Source organism: Numenius arquata, chromosome 10, assembly GCF_964106895.1.
Source record: "Numenius arquata chromosome 10, bNumArq3.hap1.1, whole genome shotgun sequence".
NCBI classification, from domain to species: domain Eukaryota; kingdom Metazoa; phylum Chordata; class Aves; order Charadriiformes; family Scolopacidae; genus Numenius; species Numenius arquata.
This window is the reverse complement of record NC_133585.1, coordinates 52228642-52249543: the sequence shown is the minus strand read 5'-3', so window position 1 is coordinate 52249543 and position 20902 is coordinate 52228642. Positions and strand designations below refer to the sequence as shown.

At 41.1% G+C, this 20902-nt stretch overlaps 1 protein-coding gene across 6 annotated transcripts in view; it reads left to right on the top strand.

The window, feature by feature from the left end:
- Positions 1-20902, top strand: part of TENM3 (teneurin transmembrane protein 3) — a 322908-nt gene that overhangs the window by 217346 nt on the left and 84660 nt on the right. For all 6 annotated transcript variants that reach the window (XM_074154473.1, XM_074154472.1, XM_074154471.1 and 3 more), the window contains 4 exons: positions 5724-5846; positions 12133-12347; positions 20082-20292; positions 20790-20891. In XM_074154473.1, coding sequence (XP_074010574.1) covers positions 5724-5846; positions 12133-12347; positions 20082-20292; positions 20790-20891 — 651 coding nt within the window. The remainder of the gene's footprint in view (positions 1-5723; positions 5847-12132; positions 12348-20081; positions 20293-20789; positions 20892-20902) is intronic.

Below are 20902 nucleotides of genomic sequence, written 5' to 3'. Positions count from 1 at the left end.
AAGCACCAGCACCCAGACATACGTGGCAGTAGCAGTCCTGGAAGATGAGCTCAATATCATCACGAGAAGCTCATCTTCAAGCACAGCTTCATGAATAATAAGAGTTGATTACCCTACCTTGGAAAACACATGGGAGAAGGGAGGGAGGGTCACCAGCATCATCCAGTTCCTCTTGCCAGCTTTCCTCACAGCGTTGAGTTCTTTATGTTTATAGAATGTACACCGTAGGCCTTCTCTCCAGAGATCTTGGGGAGATGCTTCCTAGTTAGAGATAGCTGGTGGTTTTTCTTTCTGCCGTCTGGTGTTAATTTTTCATCTGTCGTTATTCTAAGAAGAGCTGGAGGAACACTGGAAGTCCAGTTCCCAATTCAGGCAATTCTCTTTCTGCTGTTTTCTACTTGAAAGAATCCTCCTATCTATGAAATCTTGTTCCCCTGAAAGGCACTGTGTAAGCTTTAGAATTCTTTCACTGCAAAAAAACCAAGTTTACCAAATTCAGAACGGAAGCTGATGAATTACTAGCAACTCTGACCAGTGCTCCAGAGGCTTCGGACTCAAACTTCGGGTATTGTAACTCTCCAGTTACTGTAGGGCTACTTCTGTGAATAAAGGCATGTGGTTTTGCTTGTTCATCCTGCGTCTTCAATACTTCCACTTGCACAGCTCATGGGGTGTTCGCTACGCCCTTTGCTTTTCATATGAGCCTGGTTTTCACTTTAAAAAAAGCTGTAGTTGGTCCTGGTGAGTTGTGCTAGAGACGCCCTTGAATTTTGACCAGAACATTTAAATAAGTTTGGGTTTTACTGTATGTTGCTACTCTTTCCTACAGAGAAAAAAATACTCTTTTTTTCTGCTAGCATAAAAAAATAAACCCCAGCATTGTATGTGTACTCATGTCTAAGTCCAAACTTTGTTTTCGGTTCGGAGCTCCATCCTGGCTGCTGGAGGATGCTAACACCTCTGGGATTTCTTTATCGCCTAGGCGTCTCTATCCTCTTACCATTCCAGAGCATGAGAAGGAAAAAAAAAAAAAAAAAGAAAAAAATCCAGACAGCCCAGTTGCTAAATGGAGAAACAGCTATGTGTAAATTGTGGGGTTTTGTTACAATTCTTTTTTTGTTTTTGGCTCTCGTAACTTTGGCAGGAGAGAGCTTTGAGGGGAAGCGCTCCCCAGGGATTGCAGCCAGTGATTGTCAGCTCTCACGCTTCTAGTTGTGCCTGCAGTTACATAAATTATCCGTCTCTCTTACCGCCTCGTAATAAAGGGACTGGTTGCTTTTTTGGCTTGCTTGAAGAAAGTCTCGAGGAGGGTTTTGAAGTGATAATACAGTGTGTTTGCTCAAGAAGAAGTTCCTCGTGAAGAGGAACATGTAAAGCGCAGCAACAGCGGCTTGAGAAAGGCAGACGCGAGACAAATGGGCTGGCGACGTTAAAAGAATGAAAGGGCCCGATAGCAGCGACTTCTTCCTGAAGCAGATTATTGTAAAGTGTTTTACACAGTGTAAATTAGTCATAATATTTTTTTTTTCAAGTGTTTGCTGTGAAATGTGTTCTTGGTCTCTGTTTTCAATTATTGAGTGGGAATGAAGGCCTCATAGCCTGATTACAAACCAAAACAACTAGCCCTCAATTAGAGAGTGAAAGGTAAGAGCAACCAAGCTTGAAAAAGCAGTTTAAAGTGGTTCACAATCCCTTCAGTGAACTGTGTGGTGGCAGATGGTAAGATTACCTGATAGCCTCTAACAAATGTTAGCATTTTTCTGTTAACATCAATACTGCTGTGGGTATAAATGCACTCCTTTCATCTGAGCTCCGAATCTTTTGAATACCCCGGTCCTTTGGCATGTGCTGCTTTGCAGAAATATAAAGGAAGGGGGCAAAACCCCAACTGTAAGTTTGGTTACTGCTTGTCTGTTTGAGCTTTGTTCTGGAGAATTCAGCCCAATCCACCAGCACCACCCAGCCACTGGTGCTGTGTTCGTGCCAAGAGCAGCCCAGATCCCGGAGGACTTTCTCCTCTCTGCTGCCTCTCCTTCCCACTCTGATACAGGGAATGGAGTCCTCACCGTTTAAACTGTCACCGCGCTCTAAAGGCTGGCCATAATACTGATAATTTGGCCAGGAGCAGTACAGATACCACCGTAAACAACCCAAAATGCTATCACAACTCCAGCTAGTGAAGAAGATCTGTTGATAGCTAGAGGTTACTTCGCAGAGTAGAGCCGGGGACCGAAAGAGCAGAATAGGCAGCGGTAATCATCATCTGGTTTTCTGCTTAAAAAGCCATCCTGTTCCCCGATGGGACCAATCATCCCAGTCTTGATACAAATAAAAGGAGGCTTTTGTTAGGGTTTGTGGGCATATTTGGAGTTGTGACAACTCATCTTTTCTCCCATCCCCTGAGGGTTGAGCCATGCTTGCAGCTGGGGGTTGTTTGGATTGAGTTGTTGTTGTCCATGACCACAACCATCACAAGCTGCCTGCCTTCTGCTTAGAGGCATCTGCCGTTCTGAGACAAGTCCTAGCTGCCATCAAAGATATGCCAGTATTGGAAGTTGTGCCAGTGTTAGTACCCTCATAGATTTGGCAGGGTAATTACAGACTCAGAACTACTTACTCTCAGAAGGGCCTCTTGTCTTCATTGTCATTGTCTAACACCAGATAAATGCCAGATTGAATGGAATTTCATTCCTGATAGGAATATCCAATCCAAAAATCAGGAAACTGCTTGACATGAGGTTTGGGACTAAAATAGCAGCTGAGAAATGAGAAATGTATTTTGCTTTATATACTCTTGCTTTGATTTTGCTTCATATACCAAATTCTTTATAGAAAGAAGTAAAAGTACCATCTCTCTGAACATAATAGAAATAATTCTGCAGAAACAGAGAAGGGGATTGAACTCTTACATCCCCATCCCAAAGGTGGAAGAAAGGTGCTGCCTATCGGACTCATGGGGGCATCATGAATTTTTGACAGGTGCTTTGCTGTCCTTATGACACTGATAAGGGCTTAAAGTTTGCCTTTATTTAGGTGGCTGGCTGAGAAGAGACAAATCTTAATTGACAGAATAGCGCTTGAATTTGTCTTAGTCAATTTGCCCATGTTCTTAAAGTTCCCCACCTCTAAAGAAATTGTGCCTTGTGTTTTGGTCCTGTATCAACAAGCCTAATTCTTTTATGTTGTTCTCATATATTTGTAGTGAAAGGAGAATTCTCTAAATTCTGTAGTGCCATCTCAGAGAGATTACACAGTTGAATTATTTAGTGTATTAGTACACACTGTAAGTTTTAGGTTGTCATTAGAGCTGTCAGGCAATATTATTGGTCTACTTCAAAAATATTTCGATATTCACAATCTGTGAAACAGCTGCATGTGTCCATCTGTTCATTTTTTTTAGACTTTGTTTACTGAACTTGGTGCTAGTTCAGTGTCAAAGTCGAGAGAGCAATAGTATTTTTGAGGCGTACGACTGTTGTTCACCATCTTAGACAGTGACCTACAGTGGGACTCGCATCGCTACAAACACAAAGAAAAAGGTAATTGTCACTTGCCTTGTAGTAACTATGGTTCTTTGAGATGTAATCAATATAAACCCCATAGTCCTTTCCTTTGAAGACTTCAAATTCCAGCTGGTTTGAATTATGAGGGAATGGCTGGAAGGTCATGTCGGAGCTTCCCCTTCTAACCTCCCAGTGGAGCGCAAAGAGGCAGAGGGCATGTACACAAAGTACCAGCAGACAGAGCTGCTAACGATGTTCTAAGCTCCTGCGTTTGGACGGGATGTGCTTCTAGACTTACAAAATGAATGTCACTTCCTCGTTTGTCTCCTGAAAAGGCTTAAAAGTGATAAGAAGCCAGCAAAGTTAGACCTCTAGACTGAAGACACAAAATGTACTGGGTTTGAATCATGAAATATTTAGCTCTTTGCAGTTTTTCATTGCTGCCAGTGAAGTGAACTGGTAGAACAGATAGTAGAGTTTGACCCTAGGGTTTTGATGAAATACATTTAAAAGAATACAATCATCAGATGATTAATACATAAATAAGAATTTCAGCTGAGGTAGGGCCAAAATAATAATGGCTAATTCTAGCAATGTGCCAAAAATCATGGTGGCCAGATTTGTGGTTTAACAAGAGATGGGAGGAGAAAAAAGAAATAAGGTTTTAGGGTCAAGGAACATTGTACGTTATCAGGCTTTGACAGACAATTTAAGGTCTGAGAAAGAAGAGTAATAGTAGAGTCTGAGACTTGGAAGAAAGAGAATATGTCATCTAGAGCGAGGATTTCAGTCTTTGAAGCATTCAGTAATAGGTCTTTGGTTGCACTCTGGTTTTGTGTTCTGTTAGGAGTGAGGGGCAGGGTTTAAGGCAAAGATCTGGCAGAGAGGGTCGAAATTCTGCAGCGTTCTGTCTCTCCCTGACTAAACTTCTACTGATGCCTGTTCGTCTTAAGTAAGGGTTGCCGTGGTCAATACAGAGGGATTGAGAGATCAGAGATGAAACCAAAAGGGATAAAAGAACTGTTTCTCGTTAGGATAGAAGGAATGAACAAATTAATAACATTGACTGTAGCGGTGATTTGTTTCAGAGACAGAAGGAGCAGAAGCAACAAGATATAGTGAATAATCTTCCTTATATTTTGCACTAATAGTTAAAATATATTATTACAGATTTTTTTTCCCCAGTGTATTTTTATTCCCTAGTAGCACTGAAAGACTGTTTCAGCTTTGGAGGTGACTGCTGTTGTAGACTCAGCAAACCCATGTTATAGCACACGCAAATTAGAGTAATTACAATAAAATGAATTCTGGTGGTATCATAGAGTCATTGGAAGAGAGGGAAACACGCCACAGATAGCAAGAAATTGCGTATGTGTGTCACAGTATAGCATTAAGGTGATTTATTTTTTTTACCATATTTTTGCTTTAGAAGTTTAGACTGGAGGTTCATTTGTTAATCCCTGGTGATCTCGAGGTTCCTCGAGTAGTTCCCTCTAACACCATGGAAGGTTGACTCTGTCTTTCATAATTAGCTAAATGTTTTAACACGGCATCACCTCTCTAATAGACGTGGTTGTGGGGAATTAAGTAGTTCAGAACCCCAGCTTATGCATGATCATTACCAGAGCAGAGTGCCCCAGTGTCCCCAGCTCCGCCGATGATCTTGGCCTCGTTGGGAAGCGGGGACGTCACTGGTGGGGGTGCTGGTGACAGCATGGAAAGGAGCGCTCAGGTCTTGGGTTGGCCCTTCAACACCCACAGCATCCTCCTTGCCCTCCTCCTTGCCCTTGTTTCTTTTCCCTTTCTGGCTAACCAGAACGGATCCGTCTGCTGGTGAAATAATTTCTTTTATAGGTCATTTAGGAGCTCACTTAAATGATTTGCCTCTTCAGAAGGATCAAAAATGAAAAAAAGAGAAAAGGACGTAATTACTGCCTGTGCTTTTTGAACATTGATTTGGGACCGGTAAAAGACTCAGAATGAGACTGGTGAGCTTGCTGTCAACTGCGTTCACCGAAAGCACTGTATCATTAAAGGACAGTGGTAGTAATTGCTCGGTGCCATTGCTAAGTTGAACTATTAGTCTGTGAATGCTTGTTCCTGTAATTTAATTTTTTAATGTATGAGTTGCTGTTCCGCTGCAAAGCGTGGAAAGCCATTATTTGCGCGATTTGTCATTGTGGTTAAGAGCATCAAATAACCTGTATCCTTTACCACCAGCAATGCATCTGTTCGGCCTCAACTGGCAGTTGCAGCAAACTGAAAATGATACATTTGAGAACGGAAAAGTGAATTCTGATACTGTGCCAACACATCCTGTAACAGTTCCTGCGGGAGAAAATGGTAAGTGAAACAGGCAGTAATTTCTCTCCTTCTTTCAGAGCATTTCCTTTCTTTGTATCTTATTTACATTGCCGGACTTGAACACTTTTCCTCCAAAATTCTATATATTTAATGGAAGTACAGAGCATTTGTAAGTGATAGTAATTTTAAATAGACATGTAGATATTAAACAGGAGTTGAATTCCAGTTGAAAAGAGCACACTTTAGCATTTGAAGGGAGCAATGAATCTTGGGCAATAATGTTCATCTTACAAGGAAAGCTGGCTGTCAACCGAAATTCCTCATGGGAATTTACATGTAATATTTGATGAGGATAGAAAAGATCTCATCACATCCAGAGAAGCAAAACCTCCGCTTACTCTAAAATCTTTGATGAGGTAATGATTGCTGTGGGGGCCTTCGAGGTAGCAGGATGGTGCTGAGGGTCCATCCTGGCTGAGGGGCTGGGGTGGTTGGTGTCCCACACTGCAGAAACAGCCAGCATGGGGAGCCCGAGGTGACAGGACACGCTATTTCATAAGGGGGACCTGTTTCCAAGATTCGGTCTTTGGGAGTCCCAACAAGCTCTAGATAGTTCTCAGCCAAAAGCCACGTCTGTCACAGGGGGGACATAGTCTCTTCTTCTGAAGAGTTGGCACCAGAAATGGCACCTTGGGGAGATTTTGTGTATTTTTGAGGCTTCTCTCCTATCTGTATGTAGAAGGTGACTCACGACCAAGGAGCTTCCTATGGCATGATGACCTCACTATGCGGTGGCTTATGTTTTTCTCTACAGATGATGATATTTTCTTCTTTTTTTTTTTTTAATTTCTCTCTGAAATTTAATAGCTCTTGTATAATATGTTCATTTGTTTTCCCAAAGTCTCTAGCATATAATATTGAGTCTGAATCATCCAACCGACATATAAAGTTTTAAAAAAAAACCAAAAACCCAAACTTTATTAATTTTGTTGTAGGAGCTTTTAAAATACAAACCACATAAAGGGATTATTTTTTATCGACCTTTTTCCATGTTGCCCTTTAAGATTCTCAAAACATTTAAGAGCCTGTGCACTTTTGGCTAACAGAGGCTTTAAAATCAATAGTTTTTGAATGGAAAACTTGATTTAAATGGTTGATGAATGCGGTGTTTGCTTCATTACACAAAAATCCATTTTCCCTTTCACAAGGTAGAGCTGACCTCCTCACCGCTGAGGAGGAGGAAGCCTCTGCCAGCGCTTGACATCTTGAAAATATTTCAAGTTATCACAGCTCCAAGTCATAGAAAAGATACAGCTCAGCTCATTCTTTTCCCTTTCTTTGGAAGCACATGAAACTTCTCCAGTAGGACTTTTTCTGTTTTAATTTCCTTTAGCCTACTGCCTTTTTCTTGCACTTAGATATTCATTATCTCTTGCTGTGTTCTTACTTGTTCCGAATGAATAGCAAAAAGCTACTGTACGGTTAATGAATATTGATGCTGCGGTGTCAGCTCATCACCCCACTGTCTTCTGTCCTCAGTAGCCAGTATATTTTCTTGTATTAAATATATACATGTTTTTGTAAATCTTTTATACATTTTTATTTTTCCCTTGATAATTTTAGATTTTTTTTACAAATTAAAACCTGTTCTACATTGCCTGAAAAGTAAAAGGAAATAACATATATCAAATCCCATTTTTCCTTCCTTATGTCCCTAAATACTGTAAAGGAGAACAGGGTTAATTCCTTCCACCGTTAAAATGCTGTCCTCTGCAGAATAGGGTAAGTGGTCATTTATCAGCGTACATCAATACTAAACAACAGGCAGACCGGAGAACACACATTTTAAACCACAAAAGGAAAGTTAAGCAGGAGGGAAAATGTGGTGACTAGATGTGAAATTTAAGGAGGGGCGGCCCTGTGCTATCTTAATAGTTACTGAAAACTGTATAGAAGAATTAATAAAACCTTGATTTGGGTATTTCCACGGGTGAACAGCTTTCGGTACGGCCCCGTTTTATCCCCTGATATTATCCTGATACTCTGATTTAGGTGGGAGAAATTCCCAGTGTCGTATGGGCCAGCCATTTTCCTTGGCTCTCTCGTCTAAACTTTGGCTAATCCTGGGGCTACTTTGGTCGGAAAATCGTAGCCCACTCTGTCCCAGATCCTAGGTGTTCCTTTGCCAGTCAGACGTGCAGGTACTTTGTGTGATGAATTAGCAAAGCTTAAACTGGAAAACGCATCCTTACAACCTCTGAGGAAAATTCAGTTGTGGTTTACCTAGAAATAGCTAGTCATAAATTGACAGTAAAAGCACGTTAAATCATCCTTAAATGCAAATCGTTTGTTAAGTGAAGCTTGACTCTTTGAACAAGCCTTTTCCAAAGGTTTTTTGTTTGTTTCTGTTGTGTTTTTTTTTTTTTTTTACTCTGCCAACATTCTTCTCTATATGAAGAGTAAACTGCCGGCAACGTAGCACCCGCTTATCTGGACAGGCAGGATTTAGGGCTGCATCAGGTGCCATAAGAAAGTGTGTTTTCTATGGATATGATGAATTTTATAGGGCATTTCAGTTGAGGTTCTCCAAAATACTTCTTAAGCCATGCTTAATCGAATACAAACATTTCCTTCAGGTGCCTCAGTGCTTTGTCTGTATTTATAACGAGGCGATAGAAAAGAAAGGTTAAAAACCAGAGGTTCTTTAACCGTTGTGTTCTAGCAGTTGGTCACATCTCACATGTTGCTGGCTTTGGTTTGGGTCATATAAAATCTATGTGGAATTCAGAAAGATCTTATAACAGTTTATGCTTAATTGCAGATTTTTTTAAAAATGCGAGGGAGGGAAAAAGTGCATGGGAAAAGGGGCATTTCTTCTGGCTTGCTTAAATGCACTTTTTTAGATTATACTCATTAAAATACGTTATCCTTTCTTTAACTGATATGTATTGAGCTTTTCTGGGTTGTTTACAGTATCTCATGTTAATTAAAGGTATAGTAACTTCTTAATTAGATGTTGGTTTTTTCTTCTGAAAAAGTATGGGGTTTTTTTAATGAAGATTTTGATTTCATTTCGTGAAATGGTTGTTGCAGAAGGATGTATAGCAGGTGTCTCATAGAAACAGGTCTGAATAGAAGGTTATTCAGTGGAATGGGAGAACAATCTGTTGACTGGCTGTAAATCCAGCCTTGCAACCTAATATTCTAATTAGTACTGCCTTTGAAGGAGGGAAAATGATACTATGTGTGACACTACACAGCAATTATTGTTGAGCATTTTTGTGGTTTGGTTGTGCGTTCATTTTTCTTCTGTGTTATAGATACTCAGTTATTCACACTGTATCTTGTGTTTTAATCTATAGAATGTTTCCAAATAAGGAGAGGGAGTTTGGCTTCATGTCATTTTAGTGATATTTGGGAATTATTTTTCTTGTATAATAACTAGATGTTGCCTATTGTTTTAAATATATTTTTAGCTCAGGATTTTGTCCACCCTAACCTCAGACAGTGGAAATACAATTTACAAATTATAAATATAACAAATATTTTGCCTATGGATTAGCTATAAATCATTAGATTGTTGGTATCATAAATGCATCATATAATGATTGTATGTACTAGTGATACAGCAAATTAATATGTTCTGTAAATTAAATAATAGTATATCTAGCAACAGAAGTGCAAATCATGCTATAAATATTATTTACCTATAAATATTTATGTGGTTTGTATTATTGCCTTTTGGGGAGGGTCTGTGAAAGAAGAAATTTTGGGGGTAGAGAAGAAGTATAGTGAAAGAGAATATATTCAGGAGGCTGGGTATTTTAAAATTTGATTTCTTCTTTGGACTGTTACGTCATTATGGAATTAAGGGAACGAACATGACATTTCATGTTTTGATTTAAAGCTGTGGATAAGAACTGTTGCTGTTTAGAATGTGACAAGGAAATGATGACGCTACTAAGATTTTTCTTATGCTCCTTGAGATACAACAAGGAACAAAGAATAATCAACACCCTTTTCTTAGGAGGGCAAACAACTAGTGAGGATTTGGAGAGAGGCGGTGTAGCCCTAAAGGGACATGTGGCTACAGGGTAAAACTACCTCTTTTTTGGTGAAGAAAATGGGAATCAGTAGGATCGTTATCTGCTAAGGATAAGCGTTAAAGCCCAGTGATAGATATTCCTTGTAAGTTGGTGAAAATGTTTGATAAAGTGCATCTTCTTAAGCTGTTTAATTCATTTTTTCGGTAGTAAGAGATAATTGGTTTTAATTTCAAATGTAGAAAGAGGGGAAGCTGCAGATCAATACTGCAAACAAGTGTTTATCGTCTAGTGATTACCAGTCATCGGCGTGTGAATTTATGCAACACAACATGCTTAAATTTGAAGGAAGTGGTAAGAAACAAATGCTTAAATAAACCTAGATGGTGAATACAGATCCATCTTGTGGAATAACGGATGAATATTGTGAAAGGTTAAATGCAAAGTTAGAAAAGCATCAGACTCATCCTGAAAAGTGTAGAAAAATGGGTTTCTCCAAGATGAGATACTTCACTGTCTCTTCTCAGCAGAACATTGATCAACGTGAGGATCCTGTAAGTGAGACATTTCCAGTGGCAGCGGCACGGTGGTGGCACGAGCCCCCGCTCAGGGCCACCCGGTCGCGCTTCTCCACCTGTTTAATTCAGCAGCGGTCGCTGTTCATCTTGGATGCACAAAAAGTGGCGAGGATCAGTCTGTGACCTCACCTGGCATTTCAGATTTTAATCTGGTTTTTTTGAAAGTCGAAATGTTTGCAAAAAGGTTGTGTCAGTTTGTTCCGTCAAATGATGAATAATGTAGAATTTGAACGTAAAAGACAGGGTAGCAACAGAGCGTTGTCAATTCTTCAGAACACTTGCACGCAAACAAGTTCAGCATCACTTGAACGTGCTGATCACATTCAGGTGGGTTTAGTTCAATCTTTTGTAATAAACAAGCTGCTGGAAAAAGAGTATAAATTGGTAAAAACACAGCGGTCTCTTAAGATTGTAACTACAGTTCTATTTTTCTTCATGTTGCTCTACTCAAGGCTTGCTGTGATGTGCCAGCTGCTTAAATGTGGCATTACTTGCTTACTCCGGAGTTGACGTGTGCTGGTGAGCAAGTTCTCACACACATCCTTTCATTTTAGTCTAGACAGCGCTGATTCCATGGGACCCTTTCCAATGTCCATGGTGTCCAGCCTAGGGCCTCGCGGCATCGTCAGCTTGGTCTGGCACAGTTTTACCCCTTTCATTTATTTGACTGTGCTTCACCGAGATGGCACAGAGCCTTGAGGATCATATGATACTGTTGTACTCCAGCTGTGGTGTAGATCCAGGCTCTGCTGCCTGGACTTACCCACTTGAGGAAAAAGTTTGTTGGGGGTATCTAAAGTTGACAACTTCATTTTCTTCCTTTTTAATGCCACAACCAGTAGTCCAGTTTTTCGGTGTTAGCATTTGACATCATGTTTCTTTTGCACGTTAGCATCTGCTCTGGTTTTTCAGGGCGTTTGCGAGCCATCATCACTGGCCTCCTAAGGCCAACTGGTAGCTGTACAAACGCTTTATAGAGAAAAATCGTTAATGCCCTTCGGCATCTTATTCCTATTAATTGGCCTGCAGGATAAATATATATTTATGATACAGAAAAAAGTGAAAGTACCAGACTTTGACGTGCTGTTGTACATTTTATTCAGGAGACAGTGTGGACGAGGAGGTGATAACAAGCTGAGGACCGCCCAGGGTGTAGGCATCATGGGCAGCGAAGGCACAAGGACATAGGCACAGTGGGGGAAGAAACATTGCCTTTGTTTTTGGGGAACGCGAGAACAAAAAATAGGAAACCGGAGCTGTAGACAGTGTTGTTAAATACTCTGATATTTAATGTAGAAAAGGCTGTATATTCGTTCTCTTGACTGCTTATGTTTAGGTATCTATTATTCTTGAAATTTGTATGCTGCACTTCCCTTTACCTTAAATTTTTATAGTGTGAGACTTTATGCTGGAAACCGCTGTTAAAATACTTGGGGAAAATAAGAATAGTTTAATGTAGATCCTAAAACAGTTTCCGTAATGCTGCTGCTTAGGGAAGTTCCAGTATTTGTACTTGGTAGGTATATGTGGTATCTTTGCCTTTTTACTTCCAAATCAGTGAATTCCCTGGGATCTAATATACAGAAAGATTGTCAGGTAATGATTATCTGAGGTGATTCTAAATATTTGAGGTTTTATATGAAGGATGATTGAAAGCAAGAAAGGAATACTAATCTTTGCTCTCTTATTATTCTAATCTCTCAGGAAAATTAGGGGGATTTGCACAAGAAAACAACACTATAGATTCTGGAGAACTTGATATAGGCCGAAGAGCGATACAGGAAGTTCCCCCCGGGATTTTTTGGAGATCACAACTCTTCATTGATCAGCCACAATTTCTAAAATTCAATATATCCCTTCAGAAAGATGCATTGATTGGAGTATATGGCCGCAAAGGCTTACCACCTTCACACACTCAGGTGAGAACTGCTTGCCTTAAAAGCGCAACGTGTTACTGAAAACTGTGAGCTTGTATCTTTTCTCTTTCTCAGGATTTTTCCATTTTGCTGATTTTTATTTTTACTTTTTATACGTTATTGATCTCATGTAATGTCCAAAACATATATAATACTGTAAGTGATGGGATCTAAAATGGGGAGGAGGAATTCTTATTTATGAGCGGCTCTGAATGCCATGAGCAATGGTGATGCTTTAGATATGGAGTTGTTTCATGCAGAATTTATAGGTCCTTTGATCCTTCTGTGGTGTATAGACATATCTTTAAAAATCTAAGCAAACTAATACAACACCTTGTGGCCACACATGTGGTCGAGAGTGCCTGGCAAAGACTGCTTTTGCCAAATTTCCAAGCAAGAAGACAAAAGTTTTTTAAGGAAGTTTCAGTTTATTCTACAAGCAAATGCTACAGTATTCACAGCTTGACATCTCACTAAATGAATACATAAAAGAAAAAATATGTAATATGTGTGTACAAAGGTTGGGGGCCGTAAAAGTGTCAGTCTTCACTAGACATTTAGTGTCTTGAAACTTTATTCTGAAGTGTTCCAGAGGGTTTATTCTGCTCCAGAAGGTTTCTAATGACTCCTTTTATTGCATATGGTCATGCCTTTGCCTAATTTCAAAGAAACACTTTTTATCCATAGCTACAGAAAACTTAAAGTATGAAAGAATGAATAGTCTTCTGGATTGGCAGGAGAAAGGGAGAATCATTGTCTGAGATGGTATTTTAGAACCAATTGTATTCAGATTTTATTTTTAAGATTTAAGACTCTCCAAGTTTAGATTTCTTTCAGCTCAAGATTTGTCCAAGTGCTGGCTCAGAACCATTGTTCCACCTGAAAAGGGAGTTGAGCTCATGCTCTTCTACCCCATTTAGAGAATTAGGCAACCTCTTACTGATTGGTGTATTTTTTAAGTGTATGGATTTACCCTGTACACAACTCCAATTATAGCAACCTAATGATATAATTGGAATGAAACTTGGCTGATATGCAGTTGCAACAGCAAATCCGTAACTGCAAAATTCAAATATTTTATTTTAATTCCACATTTTGTTTTATTTTGATACTGCACTATTTAAATTTATTTTGTTTTTTCTTCGGGCATAACTTTTAAAAGACCTAGGACATAGAAATATCACTAATTATATCACCTATTTAGCAGCTGCAAACCACAGAGGAAGAATTAGGGTCAGCAAAAGGAGTTTTATGCAGCTAAAATTACAGAATGTTACATTAGCTTTTTTTTTTTTTAATTTAGTTTCCATTAAACTATAAACAATTTACTGAATGCAGAAAATGCACTTAGGTTTATTTAAAAATTTGATCCTCATAAAAATGATTAAATGGATTTTCTTCAGACCTTCACATACGAACACCCACCCGTAGGCTGACAACAAGCATGAGAAATTCTAGCTCAAAGAAAATTGATTCAGAAAGTTATCAGCCATTGGAAATAGGGCTTCGGAATACAAATGCCATCTCTATGATAACAATAATAACAGGAGCTGGGGGAATATGTGTGTGGCAAGAATGAATAAACCTGAAGCTGAATCTGGACTGTGCATTTATATGAGAAGTTATTCAAGTAGATATTTCTATGAAAAATGATCCTTCCTTGATTCCTTATCCCGGCAAAAGGTTGAAATAGGGGTGCCCTTTATTCAAAAAAGCGGGAAAAGGAGATCACTAAATCTGTTTCCCATCATCTGTGTTACACAGACTCCTTTCCCTTTGGATTCCTACTGCCCAAGTGCTTATTCATGTTTAATTTGGATACAACAGAAAGAATCCTGTGTGAATCCTGCTACTGCATCTTCTGTAGTTCCTGTGACATTTCGGATATATTGTTCCCAGGATATAGGTCAAGCTCTCTTTTCCTATTTTTGCCTGGCATATAATTAGAGTATTTTTTACAAACCATTTGACTGACACTTGATACCTTGAAAAATTAGGTGTGCTTACTTATCAGTGCCCTGGCAAACTTCTAGGGCTGCTGAAGATTCCCAAGGGCATGGAGTTATCGGAATGTTTGTATGGCCTTGAACCCAGTGATGTCTGCTTTAGGTGCCTGAGATAAAGCATGTATGCAATCTCCTAAAAATGCACTTCCAGGGAGCTGTTGGGGGGGTTTTGTGACTGTGCTCCTGCACATGGGGGGGAAAAAATGGAGTAAAATATTTCTCAACACTTTTAGACCTTTCTGCCACAAAGTCCTAATCACAGGACTTTGATGAAGACACAACTCATACTGGTAAAATATGTATTTTACCAAAGTAGCATATATAAACAAAATACAGTATGGAGGCAAAATGGATGTTAAATGAAATGGAACACGGAGGGGTTTGCAAGCATAAATCTATTGATTGTTTCCTGATTTCCCCTTTTTTTTATTTCCCCTAACATTTATGGCTTGTACTGACCAAAGCTCTTACCTGCAAGCCAAAGAGAGCTGGCAGGAGCAGACCAACAGCTGCTTCTGCTTGGCTGCATCCCTCCATCGGACAAGGGGGCTTATCCTGTAGCTCCAAGTGTCCCAGGAACATATTAAAAAAACACACGAATGTCCACGCTGGGGCTGATCAAAGCCTGTCTAGCCCAACGTTCTGTCTGCGATGGTGGCCATCAGCAGATAGAGATTAATAGAGCAGCACGACAGATTTGTAGTGATCCTTCCTGGCCCTGGCTGAAGGACTCCCTGAGTCAAAGGTGCCGTCTTTATATTTTACAGCCTTTGATAGATTGTTTTTTCCTGAGAATTTGCCTGGTCACCTTTGAACCTATGGAGGCTTTTAGCATCCATGACATTTGCAGCAAGGAGTTTCACTGCCTTAACTGTACATCTCACACTGTGCTCCTCCGCGTGTTTCAAGGAGCCTCCTGGTAGTTTTCATTTGACACCCTGTTGGTAGTAGAGAGTTTCTCACTGATTTTTTTCTTCATGCCACCCTTGATTTATAGACCTCTCATGTCCTCAATGAGTTGTGTTTTTCCCAGTCTTTCCATGAAACCTGCTTCAATCCTTTGATCATCCTTGTCCTTTTCTGAATGTTCTCCAGTTTTACTGCAGCCATGTTGAGATGGGGAGACCAGAACAGCACAGAAGGTAGCAGATGTTCAACTATGATAGTTTCATTCAGTGCCTTAATGATGTCTGATTTTTTTTTTTTAATCATAGAACTGATACTTCCGTAGCTCTGTGTACCATAGCTCCAAGATCTCATCCCAGAATGACAAAAGTTGGCTCAGAGCCCATCCCTGGATGTGTAAAGCTAGGGTTGTTTCATGAGGACTTTGAAAAGTAGGATCTCACCCATATATATATATCACTTCATGTCTGCGTCTCTTGAAAGCTATCTGCCCTTATCTCCTAGTCACAGAGTGACAAGTGCTAATAACAGAATTTATGCAAATGAGCAACTGCTGCCTGTTTCTCAAACGTCAGTATTTGAATCTTCAGATCTTGTGTTAAATAATAAAGACCTGATTACTACCTGCACCCTGCCAGCATTTGTAAAGTGTCCTTACCAGCTGTCCCCCCCCGATGTCTTTGCTCATCCCTGCGTGTGTCATCACGCACCACCATCTCCTGTAGCTCCCTCCTTACAGCTTGGCTGGTGCTATGGATATCTCCTTCTCCCCACCTCACCTTTGGCTCCAATGCGAAAATCCAGATGACATTTGCCACCTTGTTCTCCACTTCTCTCCGGGACCTTTTCCCTGTTGTTCCACCTCTTTTTTTTGTCTCCAGTTAAAACCAGACAGTAAGAGGAAACTGGAGTCTATCTTTCCATAGCTTTCATGCCAGTTATCCTTCCACTGCAAGGAACATCATGAAAGTATGATAGAAATGAGCTTGGGAGAGATCTCAAGAAGTCCTTGGAACAGGATCAACTGTATCTAAACCATTCCCATCCGTTGCTTAGCATTTCATCAGAAAATAATAACAGAAAGCAGCAAATCTAACTCTTCTTCTGCCCTATAATCCAAAATAACAGGGATACAGCACGGAGGAGATGGTTTGATCTATTGTAATTGGGACAGAATTTTTTGTTATTTTTCTGTATTCTCTTTAGGTACCAAACTCAGTCTCAGGCGCAGCCACTGCGTGTGTGTCACAGACTGATGTGAGATGCCTGGTTCTCTCTTTCTGAGGAATCATAAATAAATCAACCAGAAATAATTGACGGTGGCTGTCCATTCAAAACCCAATCAATGCCAGCCTGAAAGTCTTTGTGACACTTTCTAAAAATGTCAGTTCCGTTGCAGCCAGAGAATCAATATGTTTATTTAAAGAGACTTTAAGAATGAAAAAAAAAAAAGGGACTTTTAAAGCAAAACTGAGTGGAATGGTAGGGCAAATCAGCACATTTAGACTCAATATAAAGGTAATTAATTTATCCTCGTAGGAGGAAGATAAAATAGGTATGTTTTGTGCTTATGAAGATAATTGTTTTTCCAGTCTGTTTCTGTTATCGTGTCCTAAATACACAAAAAGAGCCCTTAAAAGGGTTAAGATCAATTATTGTTTTTTGCTGGGGGACAGAATGAACAGTAAATTCCCCTCTGTATGGCTTTTAAAACGTAGTCTAAAATGGTGTTCTGATAACAGCATATGTCCTTATTGCATTACAAATACAAAATCATTAATTGTACCATGCTTGTCAGCTATTAGTGGTCAATCAAGTAGTGTAATCACTTGTTCCTGCATCAAAAATACAGTTTTAATCTGAAATTGTCCTCCTACAAAAAAAAATGATCCTCTGCAGTATACGAATTACAAGGTGGCTCCTAATGTCCATAAATTACTTGTTAAAACTCAGAACTCCCTGAGCTTTCTCTTTTTTAAAATATTAGTGAAAAACACAACCAGAAAGAAATGTTCTTGAGTCAGGCAGGAGGAAAAAAAAAAACAAAAACACACGACTAAAATTGTTTTTCTCTCTTTCACAAAATCAGATAAATATTTAATTCTCTGACAAATGAGAATGTTGAATGGTTCTGAATAATTGGTGCTCTCCCAAAACGGTTGCAGTCGTTTTCATGTGGTGCAGCACGTACGAAGTGACAGCGAACCGAGGTACCAGCTTCTGCACATCCTCATCACGTCCTGTTCTGTTCTGCTGGTTCAGACGGAGCTGGGAAAGTGTCTCAGGTGTTGACAGAGGCATATTAACTATGCATTTCCTTCCCATGCCGGCTGGTAGGAAGAGTGTGCTGATGACCGGGGAGGAACATTCGTACAATAGCAGTGAATTTTGGCCTGCAATTTCAAGAAGAGAACATAAATGCTTAAACCTTTGTTGCGGGACAAAGGCTATCGTGTTTTCTTTTGTCCCGGGAGCAGTTTCTGAAGCTCACCAGTCAGGGTGTGATTCTCTGGTCCCGGTAACCGATGTTATCCTGGCTCAGGTGACTCCCTGGTTTCATAGAGTGGCCTTTACTGTAATAGCCCTGGATGTAATTCCGTTTGAGAGACTTCTCCAACCTCTGTGAAGATTGAAGGTTTATGTGTTACAGTTCACTTCATACAATAAACATGTGTCAGTAACAGTGAAACTGTGAACAGACTCAGCAGGAAAAGCAGAGTATCTCTACCACAAGCAAGAACGCTCTTTAATTTTCCTACCTGTTTAATTTTGCTATATACACATAGATCTTCACATGATAAACGTGTAGAAGACATCTTTCAAGCCATGAGAGCAGACTCCCAAGCAGCGTAAATCAGTGCAGGGCCTGGAGCATATTTAGCCCACCAGGTGCTATTAGCCCTACTTAAACCTGGAGTTAAACCTGGAGTTGTGAATTTGCTTATTGTATCAGCTGAGATGCTGCTACGTTTTTCCAAACTCCCCTTCCCCCCCGCCTTGCGATGTTTGTTAAGAAAACAATACGTGCTCTCCGTTAACCTGAGGTAGCCGGTTTTTTTGTCACACTGCTATTTTCAACAGTTGCGATTTTTTATGCTTTCCATCTCCTCTTTTGGGCTTCTGTGATAGGAAGTAAAGCTCTTATTCTCCTTCCTCCAGAATTCCAGACTGCCTGAAAGGAGGATCAAACAGTTTAATCACATAATGGTTTGGGTTGGAAGGGACATTAAAGATCATTGAGTTCCACCCCCCTGCCATAGGCAGGGACACCTCCCACCAGACCAGGTTGCTCAAAGCCCCATCCAGCCTGGCCTTGAACACCTCCAGGGATAGGGCAGCCACAGCTTCTCTGGGCAACCTGGGCCAGGGTCTCACCACCCTCACAGCAAAGAATTTCTTCCTGTTATCTCATCTCAGTCTCCCCTCTTTCAGTTTAAAACCGTTCCTCCTCATCCTCATCCCTCCGAGGTTCAACAAAAGCAAGTGAGGTTCAACAAAAGCAAGTGCAGGATTCTGCACCTGGGCCGAAACAATCCTCAGTATAAATACAGACTGGGGGATGAGGTATTAGAAAGCAGCCCTGAGGAAAGGGACTTGGGGGTGCTGATGGACGAGAAGCTGGACATGAGCAGGCAATGTGCTCTCGCAGCCCAGAAGGCCAATCACATCCTGGGCTGCATCAAAAGAAGTGTTGCCAGCAGATCCAGAGAGGTGATTCTGCCACTTTGCTCTGGTGAGACCTCACCTGGAGTACTGTGTGCAGGTCTGGAGCCCTCAATATAGAAAGAACATGGACCTGATGGAGCGGGTCCAGAGGAGGGCCACCAAAATGATCAGGGGGCTGGAGCACCTCTCCTATGAGGACAGACTGAGGGAGCTGGGATTGTTCAGCTTGGAGAAAAGGAAGCTCCGGGGAGACCTCATAGCGGCCTTCCAGTACGCGAGGGGGGCCTACAGGAAGGCTGGGGAGGGTCTGTTTACAAAGGCCTGCAGTGACAGGACGGGGGGCAATGGTTTTAAGTTGGAGAAGGGGAGATTTAGATTGGATATTAGGAAAAAGTTCTTTACCATGAGGGTGGTGGAACACTGGAACAGGTTGCCCAGGGAGGTGGTTGAGGCCCCTTCCCTTGAGATATTCAAGGTGAAGCTCGACGAGGCCCTGGGCAACCTGGTCTAGTTGGGGGTGTCCCTGCTGACTGCCAGGAGGTCGGACTAGATGACCTTTGGAGGTCCCTTCCGGCCTGGACCAATCTATGAATCTATGAATCCTACGGCTCCACTCCCTGATCAAGAGTCCCTCCCCATCTTTCCTGGAGCCCCTTTAGGGACTGGAAGGGGCTCTAAGGTCTCCCTGGAGCCTTCTCTTCCCCAGGCTGAACCCCCCCAACTCTCTCAGCCTGCCCTCAGAGCAGAGGTACCTTCATCTGAAACTAAATGAAAACCAAAGGAGATTATTTGTGTTGGATGTTATTATTAACCCATATACATATAACATACTTTAAAAGTTAGCTCTCACCTGCTGACAGTCATGACTTCAGACTCAATCCAACTGATGGTTTCCCTCCCCAATATATGTAACAGGTTTGTTGGCTGCTTGTCACCGTAAAAGCCAGTCTAATAAGCGTGAGGACCAGTTGGTAACTTTGTTTGGAGTCTTAGCAAAGGGCAAAGAAATAACCAAGGGTTGGTTTCACCTCCGGCTTCCCTGCTTCAAGAGGAAACTCTTGGTCAGTATAGGAGCATATTGTCAGGATGTTGCGGCGAATCTGGTGGTGCCATGGGTCATCCCGTCACTTGTCAAACTCCTGTCTGTTCCTCCCTGCAGTACGACTTTGTGGAGCTCCTGGATGGCAGCCGGCTGATCGCCAGGGAGCAACGCAACCTGCTGGAGTCGGAGCGAGCAGGGCGGCAGGCGAGGTCTGTCAGCCTCCACGAGGCAGGGTTTATCCAGTACTTGGATTCCGGCATCTGGCACCTGGCCTTTTATAACGATGGGAAAAATGCGGAGCAGGTGTCTTTTAATACCATAATTATAGGTAAGCGTAATCTTCAAAGCTCTTACCAAACGCTAGGCTCCGGTCAGGATTTTTAGGAATACAGAGATTCGGTTTTGTAGTTAAATTACCTGTATTTTTTTCACAGGTTTTCCATTCATAGTGTTTCTTTTGCTGCTCAGAATAAAATGCAGAATACCTATTTTAATTAGTTGGTCTAAGGGAGAAGGAATGTACCTCCTTGTAAAACAGCGCTCGAAAAGGAGGACACTGTTTTGAAGTACTTGTTAAATGGCACAGGACTGGATTTTAAGTATGGGGCTCATGTGGTTTCACCATTATAATTTGAGCCTTTTTGGTGGAATGGAATGTCCTGAGATACTAGAGGCATCAGCAATACAAAATCACAGCTATTCGTGCTCTTCAAACAAACCAAATGTAAACACTTCTCTGGGAGCGAGAGTGTGGTGAGTGGGTGAAATGATAGGTGCTTCGTGCGGTGGGCAGCTGTGAATTATCCTCCTTTTTTTCCCCTTTAGAGTCTGTGGTGGAATGCCCCCGAAATTGCCATGGGAACGGCGAATGTGTTTCTGGATCCTGCCATTGTTTTGCTGGGTTTCTGGGCCCCGATTGTTCCAGAGGTAAATCAACC